Below are 10,194 nucleotides of genomic sequence, written 5' to 3' on the forward strand. Positions count from 1 at the left end.
TGCTTTGATTTCCGGCGTCTATACATCATATTTTGACATGTGATTTATTATATGAATAAATCTTCTCTTATTGAGTTACACTCCCTCCGTCCCATACCACACAGTTGACTTATCATGTATGTCAATGCATAATTTTGATTTTAAATTATTTTTAATATTCAATTAAAAAAAATTATGAAAATTTGATATTCTAAAAATATTCATCGAAACGAATCCAACATCTTATATGTTATATTTTGTCTTTATATATATTAGTAGAAAAATAAGATCAAAACATGTTATGTGAATCGTACGCATTTTCAAATTATGTCATTTAAAAAGAGACGGAGGGAGTAACTTATAAGGGGAGACATTTTTTTATTTTTTTGGTCAAATAACGATCCTAACACATTCAAACTGGAGACATATTTACATATGATGTACAGTATTGTTGGTGTTTCCAAAACTATAACAGAATTAATAAAAAGTGCAAAATATGAAAGAGATTTCGTATCACCTAAATACTAAATTATATGGCTCTAGGAGATATTGTGAGAACAATATCAATCTCAAGCATTCAAAATCCCAACTATGTGATTTGTGAAACTTTATATGATTACAAAGGCCAGCTAGTAACTGTGGTATTTGTTTTGTTAAAAACATTTGCGCATTCATGTTGCAGCAAACTAAGAACAGCAACCACCTCTTTGGGATGTCTCGTAAAAGCGCTTTTGCTTTTGTCTCTTCACTTCTACGGACCCTTTTTCGCGCAAACTTGGTACCTCTAATATCTGCAAATCAATTTATATGGAAAAACAGCAAAGCTTAGCCGGTTGAAAGCTGTTAAGATTTTAGTGGAAAAAGGTGATTGGTGCAACAAAATGCTGTATACTTCACTGCAAGAATCTGAACAATTGTGCAACATAACACTGATATATAGAATACTATTTCTACTAAAATTATATGAAGAAATGCTTATGCCTTTGCATATGGAGCAAGTAATTAACTTCATCAAGAAGACCAAATATTATATTTCTCAACACCCCTCTTCAAGTTATCAGATTTGGTATGACCACAATTCGAAATCAAACCAATTTGGAGATTTAGTATTTTCTAACGATGTAACATTTTTATTATAAAGAAAAAGATCTTTCAAATAAGGCAATGGAGGTGCATTTTGTGCAAGTTGTTTAGATCAGCTTATTGTGGAACTAAAAAATATTTAATCCCAGTCATAAAATAAAAACAAGGCATAAGAGGTAATGAAAATATGCTTCATGCAGAGAACTCTAACTTCTTTGTTAAAAAGCATCCATTTTGAAACATTCAAGCTATAAGAGGATTGAGAAATTAAAGTAACATTTTACTCTATACTGAGATCTAAGGGACAAGAAAGACGAAACAAAAATGAATATATATATATATATATATATATATATATATATATATATATCTCATTTGGAATCAAGAATGGTGACAGCAGAACTATGCGGATTTGGTGACCAAAGGTGTCACTTCGGAAGAATGTTCAATGCAAACTCAGTTTCTTGAGTCACCTCTCTTATGCATAATACAAGATTGAACACATTGATAGTCGATGTAGGACTATCATTCAAATTGAATACCATCAAACTAGACTACTACAGATGTATAAAAATCATAAATTAATACCTTTAATGTGAGATCTTTAAAGCATTGCTGAACATTTTCTTTGGTTTTGGCACTACACTCTAGGAACAAGCATCTATGTTCCTTTGCAAGAGCCATACCCTCTTCTTTACTTACAGCTCTTTCACTCTCCTGAAAAGGGAAATACAATACAACATAAACTCTTCAAATAAGTTATCAGGTAGTATGATGGGGGAAAACATAATCTGTATGGTTTTCTGTCTTTTCCTGAGCAACTAATGAACTGCAAGACCATAGAGCATAAAATTTACCTTATCCACCTTATTGCCAACAAGAATTTTGATACAATCATGATTAGTGGAGTAAAGTCCAACTTCTTTTGCCCATGTGCCCACCAGGTTTGTAAATGTCTCACGCCGTGTTACATCATACACTAAATTAGAAAATTGAAGATAAAATATGTTAGATGTCAGCACTAAAGGCAATACAGAAAAATCTGATAAGTAATATTTGTAGCAAAATGTTCCAGGGGATATTAGTACATCCAAACATTGCTATAACAAAATAACTTGTGTGTGCTTGATTTCAAGGGCCTGATGTGTGGGAAGAACAACAATAACGGACAAAATGTAATTTTCACAATTATGAAACTAACTACTAATATTTACATATCATAAATCTAAATGTATATATAAAAAATAAATTACATTTTATAATATAAATAGCATACCAAGAACGATTCCATGTGCGCCTCTGTAATAAGAACATATCACTGTTCCAAACCTCTCTTGTCCAGCTGCCAAAAAAAAAAAACTAAATATTATAATCTAACTACAACAGGTCAACACTGCAAGATTTCATGTTAACAGACTGTGTTGTTTGACAAAATCACGGTACCAAACTGTGGTTCTCACAAACTCACCTCACCGTCAATCCAAACATGCACTAAACAAATGGAGAAAAATCATCGCTACTGCTCATTGATGAACTAGTGCTATCACAGAGAAATGCATATTTATTTAAGTGCTTTCTATCAGTTAAAATATGATGATTTTGAGTTCTGTTCACAGGTTTGGATTTGCGTGGGAACACCTTGAGAAGTTGAAGATATATTAGATTCAAGGAAAATTCAAATTTACTTGATGTTGACGTCTTTGGTGCCAAGTCCTTTTAAGGACACAACCATGAGGTCTATTCTATTGGGCCTAGGTGAACAACACTGCTCATGAGAACATAATCCGACGACCAACAAAAGAAGTAATCATCCATGAACCAGTGAACAGAGAAATCTGATTGAATAGGTAATGCTTTAGTATTGTTCAAAAAAAAGGTAATGCTTTAGTAGCCGAATCCAACATGGCCAATGAAAACCTCGACCTGATTTAGTGTTGCCCAATTTCATTTTATACCAGTCCTCATTAGGTGACTATGAATGCTATAAAAGCATATGTATTCTACAGCCTTTCAGATTTTTCATGTTACATGTTGTAATTTATTTCATAAATACTTCTAGATTAGTATACTTTTAAATGCATTAGTGTTAGCAATTTAAGATTGCCAAAGCCTGCTGCAATCTCTGTTTGGAATTTCAGTGGGATTTTGTTACAATATTTATGTACTGAAAGTATTTTCATTTAGCATAACCATTTAGTTTTATGTGCTAAGTTGGAAAGTGTGCAGTGGTAAAGTTTTAAAATATTCTCCGTATTGTAAGAGCTCATGCATATATTCTGATCAAGGATCCAAAGAATGAATTATCCATCATATATGGAAATGTAATTTTCTCTCTACACACATTCTCTGATTTGAACCAGATTTCAATCTAATTTGCTGGAATTCCTGCTCTAGAGAAGTGGATTTTTCGGATTCCTCCCGAATCATGGTGGATGGAAGGATTTACCCCTAGCATGACACTAGGGGTCTCATATGATCCTAAGTTCACTCGTTTCATCCATGAGAACAAGGATGTGCTTGAAGGGGACAATATTGTTATAGTATTTAGGCTTAATGATGTGTTTCGTCCTTGCAATTAGGCGTCATTTAAAAATTAGTCCCTGTAATCGTTAATCCTGGCAATTTACCCTTGCATTGTTTAATCATTTAAAATTTCGTCATTTGACCAACTTAATCACTGCCACGTCATCAAATTAGCAAAATGGCATGGGAATGGACAAAAATACCCTCGTCATCCATTCGTGAAATGACATTTTTACCCCTGTCTTCATCTTCTTCTCATAATAAAGACGAGGGTATTTTTGTCCATTCCATGCCATTTTGCTAATTTGATGACTTGGTAGTGATTAAGTTGGTCAAAGGACGAAATTTTAAATGATTAAACAATGCAAAGGTAAATTGCCAGGATTAGCGATTACATGGACTAATTTTTAAATGACGCCTAATTGCAAGGACGAAACACATCATTAAGCCTAGTATTTATATACTGCAAGTATTTTCATTTAGCATATTCGTATAGTTTTATGCACTGAGTTAGGAAGTGTGTAGTGGTAAATTGTTAGAACATTCTGCTTATTGCAAGGGTTCATGCCTATAATGATGCAAGTCTTTTCAATTGCTTCAATCATCATTGAGCAATCCAGATGATATAAAGAAGAGAAGGAACCATTTGACGGGTTTATTTAGTAACGGAACAGAATTACATTGGTTTTATTCCTTATAACATCACCCGAGAAATGTCTTTACAAAAAGATAAATGAAAACATGATCAAATGACCTAGGAAAGCACCAACCTGTGTCCCAAATAGTAAGCTTCAATCTTTTATCACCAATTGTAAAAAGCTTGATTTTGAAATCTACTCCTGTGAATGATTTAAGAATACCAACAACTCAGTATGCAACAAAAAACATAATAAGAAAATTAAAATGCCAAAATTTCAAAGACAAATACCACAGAATTCAGATAAACTACCCTATTATAAAAAAAAACTCACCATTTCATAGTATATAATGTAAAAATTTATCAAAGTTTCAAACAAGATGCTCATGATAAAAGAATTTTTTTAATGAATATATAACATTGAAAATAAATACTAGCAGTATTAAGCATGTGCTCTCCATTGGTTGGTTCATGTTTTCATATTATATGATACTGTATTTTTTATTAAAATAACTACAAAAATGCCAAATTATTTTTCATGTTACTTCTTGTTTTCAAGAATTTGGAAAGGGAAAATTCCCTCACAAAATCTTGAAAACATACTAACATCAATGTGCTACTTTTGTAATTACCATTAAGAACAAGATATCAACTGAAAATAAAAATAGAAAACAGACCATTAGACCAAACACTCAATGTATGACCATGAAGTAACAAATCAAAATGAATCAAGAAATAAAAATAGTAAATTCTTCTCTAACACAAATGATGATATATAGTAGAAACTAGAAAGAAAAAGTAAAAGGAAAGAAGAGAAGAGAAGAGAACCAATAGTGGGAGAAAGGTCATCAAGTGAGTTAGCATTAGAGATAAAGCTGAGAAGAAGACTACTCTTGCCAACACCAGAATCACCAATCAACAAAACCTTAAAAGAGTAATCATAGTTACTATTTCCAACTTTTGAAGAAGAACCCATGTTAACTAGTTTTCTTTATCAACAACTTACAAAAACCAATCCTAATGAATCATTTGGCCATGATCATAACGTTACACAAAAAAAGGTGAGTGAATGAAGAAAGAAAGCAAAGTAAGAAGGTTTTGACAAGAAAATGAGACAAAGAAGGTAAGGTTGTCCGTCCAAGCGGTTGAGAGTTTGGTTGGTCCAAGGAAATCAGCTTGGTTTGGTTAGGACATATGTCCTCTTTCCTTAATATATAGGATTTTCTTTGAGTTCACGCGCCGTTTCTTGTTGTGTTATGCTCACAACATTAGTAGGGAGGACTATGTCATGCAATCTTTTTTTTCTTTTGAATAATGTTATATTCTACATTCCTTCTAGTGATTAATCTCTTGAGAATGATAACTGCCTCAAAATAATCTCTTGAGATAATTGGATTTTAATTAAATTGAAATCTCTGGTTAGACTATGATCGGAGAAAGTTGTTAATAGGTGATAAGTTAACAGATAGTGAATATTATAACTTAGCGAATTGAATTTGTATGATTGATGATAAAATTAGTTATTGAACTTACCGATAAAATATGAAATAGCAGACAAAAAACAATAATTAAGAATAAAATTGACAAAAAAGAAATTAATTATAAGTTCAAACACTATCACTTATGTTATGTCTTACTATATTTGTGTGATATGATATCTTTGTCTTTCAATTTCAATGATGCCGGCACTCTCAAATATTTTGTGTCTCCATATCAATCAATTCAGTTGTGAAGCAAAATCACTCATCACTACTCCCATTAACTAAATAACCACGGAATCATGTATTAAATTAACTCATATGTAATAAATTACTGGCTAAACTTATTTTCCTCAGTCAGACGTAACTCTGCTTCAACCATTATAAATTTATTTTCTTTACAAGTAAGTTTTGATGGAAGACGTGTGGCAATGCCGTTTTCTACAGAAGTTTCCTTCCTAAAAGAAAACTACAAATAATACAAAAAAAGACAGATGCAATGCAAAACGTATTTTAATAGCAATATCAAATTCCGTGTTAAAGGAGGTTTCCATCCTTGTCATTTTCATCGTAAACAACTCAATATTAGTGCTAAAAAAAAAACTTAATATTGGTGACTTATTGATGAACAAAAATAAATAATATTTCTTCATTTCTTCAAAAAAAATTAATATCTCTTCATCTTGTTCTTAGTGCTATAGATTATTGATTTTATCTAACATATTAATAAAATCAAATACTTCATCCATTTTAAAATAAGTGTCGTTTTAATCAATTGCACACATATTACGGAATGGAATAAAGTAGTCAAATATCATAGCAATTTTACCAAAATAGTATTAATTGAAGGGTACAGTTGAAAAGAAAAAATTATTATTGCATTGAAAACTGAAAGTGACATTCATTTTGAAGAAATTTTTTTTTAGCTAAAACAACACTCATTTTAAAACGGAAAGAGAAACAGTTAACTCTAAATAATGAATACTAGCTAAGGATGTTCTCTCTTAACAAAATTTAACCCGTAGAGTTAAGACGGGTTAAATTTTAGTGACTTATGAATTTGATGATTTTGTTTATATTTCTCTTAACAAATAATTTTTTTCATCAAAATAATTTATTTTAATTATTTATCTAAAATTCACTAAAGTCTCAAAGTCACCCAACCACAAAGTCATATAAGTATTTTTATTTTATTTTTTCCTTTTAAGACATGCACTTTTCTTTTTACAAAACTACATACACTTTTTGTTTATTTATTCGGAATAAACATTTGAGGAAAGATAATTGCAGCAAAGAAGCACAACCTTTTCACAAAATTTGTTCTGAATCTTGGTCATTCCTTTTTTTTTTTTTTGACGGAAAAAAAAAAAAAAAACACGTAAGCTTTCTGTTGATTTGATAAATTCTTTGTTGTTTTCTGTTGTTGCTAAAACGAGAAGCAGGCATATCTGTGGTAGATCACCCGAATCCAACACGTAAGCTTCCTGGGACCCACCTAGGTTCCTCGTCATTATCACGTAACCAAACTTTTAATCTAAAATATTCACAACAAAACCTTTAACATAAAATTTTGTTGGCTAAAATATGGTTTTGGTCCCTGCAAATATGTCTCGTTTTGGTTTTAGTCCCTGCAAATTTTTTTTGTTGTTTTTGGTCCCTGCAAAATATTTTGTTTTTGGAAATAGTCCCTGCAGGGACTATTTCCAAAAACAAAATATTTTGCAGGGACCTTTTTCAAAATCAAAAGATTTTGCGGGGACTATTTCTCTAATAAATGGTTAAGTCATCATGTGACACGTGTGCAAATTATCACAAAAGTGGAGCCAGGGACCAAAACCAAAATGAGACATATTTGCAGGGACCAAAAACAACAAATTTTTTTTGCAGGGACTAAAACCAAAACGAGGCATATTTGCAGGGACCAAAACCATATTTTAGCCAATTTTGTTTTACATTAAAAAAAATCTAAAATATACGACTACTCATATTTTATAAAAGAAAATGTGCAAAGTTAAATTATTATTTTTTTATGAAAAAGGGCAATGTTAATGTATACTTAATTACTTGTATATTATATTAACCCAAAAAAATTACTCCCTCTGTCCCATAATATAAGCAAAAAATATATATTTTCTTTGTTTATTCTCATAAAATTAAATGCAAATTACATTCAATTTTCTCTTTCTTTCATTTTTTCTATTACCAATAGCCAATGAAAATTGTTTCTACAACTTCATATAAAACTTTTTTCAAAGAAAACACAAAAAACTATACTCCAAATTTTTATATTTTAGTTTTCGTAATAAGTGTGATTTTTTTTTCCTTATAATTTAGGATGGAGGGAATACTTTATACCATGACACATTGACTCGGATAATTACATTGGTTAAAAAATTAATAAAATAGTTTTATCACAAGTTTGTTTTTCTCAATAAAATAGTCTCTCCGTTTCAAAATGAATGTTTTAGCCAAAAAAAAAAATTTAAAAATGAATGTCAATTTACATTTTTAATACAACTTTAATTTTTTTCTTCCAACTTTACCTTCAATAAATACTCCAACTTTTTTCTTACACAATTCTCAATACAACTTTAAATTTATCTTTTTCATATAAAACAATGGCAGTTTAGTAAAAATGTGATGTCTAATGATTATTTCATTTCATTCCTTAACTTGTGTGCAATTGGCTAAAACGACACTCATTTCAAAACGGATGAAATAACTGATTAAATCTGCAAACAAACAGGATAGAGACATGTGGTAGATACATGCAATACGTAGTGTACACGTGCAAGACATGCTACTCATACTGGCCTGAAATCATGAGAGCAACAACCCACGCGCATCACATTTCAAATTTCACTTCTTTCTAGTAGTCATGATTCATGAAGATACAATAGAATACCATACGTGTATATGGAAAAAATTTAAAATTTATATTAAATTAAAACTCAAAAAAGAGCTTTTAGCTTTGAGTTTATAGTTTATAAGCTCGTTTGACAAAACAAACTCTGTTTGGTAGCTTATTTCACGAGCTTATAAACTATTTTTCAGAAGTTATTTCAAGTAGCGTTTGAGTTTATAGCTTCTCACTTTTAATTTCAGTTTTACCCTTATTATTCTAACTAAATTCCATTTTTTAGCCTTAATCATTTATTATATATAAATTAAAATACATATGTTTTAAATATGAATGCTAATTTTTTTTATGAATGAAAAATCTTTTTTTTTCTCAATAGAAAAAGATATTTTTTTTTGTTGGAGAAAATTATTGTCCTTGTTCTTATTCTCTACAATTCTGATATATCACACAAAAATAACGTGTCATTTCGCAAAAAAAAAACAAGAAGACATTAAATATTGAATATATATATATATATATATATATATATATATATATATATAATTGTACAAACTATATTTTATTTATTGTTACGTTTAAATTACACTTTATATCTAATTTTTTAGGCAAATGAAAATATATATAAATTAATATTTAGGAATTAAAAATTAATTTAATAATAATATTAAATTAACAATTTTTAATTTTTAAATACTTTAAACATTAATTGATATAAACTTTATTATGAATAAAAATGTCCTCTTATGTAATTTTACATCTATCAGTTAATTGAACCGCTAATTTTACCAAACACTTCAAGTAGCTTATCAGCTACTAGTCATCAGCTATAAGCTATCAACCATCAGCTATAAGCTATCAGCTAGCTTATCAGTCATCCGTTATTTCTACCAAACAGAGCCTATATAGTATGAATTAAAACTCTATCAAAAACTGATGCAAAACCTAGACCCACATGGTGACCAAAGAGACATAAAACAACAATAAGACACAACAAAGAATTTGTCTTCACAAGACAATTAACATCAACAACGTTCTCAAAACAACAAAAATAAACAAAACATATGGTGGATAATAACAAAATATAAATACAAGTAATATTGATAATAAAAAAAGTAACAATTAATCAATTATATGTATAATATATCTCATCCTTCAAAAAAATTTATAAGTATATCTCAAAAAACAGAACATCATTGTTTAGTCAATTACATATATCTATAAAATAGAACATTTTTACTCTTATATCCTAAAAAAAAACATCCTTAATGCTATACATCTATATCCGAAAAAGAACATCCTTACCTAGTATTCGAACATCCTTACCTAGTACTCATTACTTATAAGAATTAAGTGTTACTTGAGTTAACACTGATTTTTATTTCTTTCCTCTTTTCCTTTGCTCGCAATCACAACACATTCGATCTCACTTAACTCAATGAACCTTTAATGACTCCCCGTTCTTCCTCCATAAAAAACAGTAATTCGAAAACGGGTTTGAGTTTAGAAGTGATGTTTGAAGGATCCTCCAATAAGAGAGTAAAATAAATCAAAACTTTAGTTCCAATATTCATGTATATAACCACGTTCTAGTAGGTTATAAAAAAATGGCCCATGTTCGTTTGATAACTAAC

At 29.9% G+C, this 10,194-nt stretch overlaps 1 protein-coding gene across 1 annotated transcript; it reads right to left on the reverse strand.

The window, feature by feature from the left end:
• Nucleotides 1–337: 337 nt before the first annotated feature.
• On the reverse strand, nt 338–5,660 carry LOC25484824 (ras-related protein RABC2a). The gene is made up of 6 exons (XM_013613823.3): nt 5,051–5,660; nt 4,356–4,424; nt 2,339–2,404; nt 1,920–2,041; nt 1,651–1,779; nt 338–770 (listed from the first exon to the last, which is right to left on the reverse strand). Exons 1-6 carry the CDS (start codon nt 5,196–5,198, stop codon nt 666–668), a joined length of 639 nt encoding a protein of 212 aa, XP_013469277.1. The 5' UTR covers nt 5,199–5,660; the 3' UTR covers nt 338–665.
• Between the last annotated feature and the right edge of the window lie 4,534 nt (nt 5,661–10,194).

This window comes from Medicago truncatula, chromosome 1 (assembly GCF_003473485.1).
Source record: "Medicago truncatula cultivar Jemalong A17 chromosome 1, MtrunA17r5.0-ANR, whole genome shotgun sequence".
NCBI lineage: Eukaryota > Viridiplantae > Streptophyta > Magnoliopsida > Fabales > Fabaceae > Medicago > Medicago truncatula.

Excerpts from the sequence above, each read along its gene's own strand:
- LOC25484824 (XM_013613823.3), bottom strand. The coding sequence starts at position 5,198 with ATGGGTTCTTCTTCAAAAGTTGGAAATAGTAACTATGATTACTCTTTT. Across the intron at positions 4,425-5,050 it reads TGACCTTTCTCCCACTATTG|GAGTAGATTTCAAAATCAAG; the intron begins GTTCTCTTCTCT and ends AATCATTCACAG. Across the intron at positions 2,405-4,355 it reads GCTTACTATTTGGGACACAG|CTGGACAAGAGAGGTTTGGA; the intron begins GTTGGTGCTTTC and ends TTTTTTTGGCAG.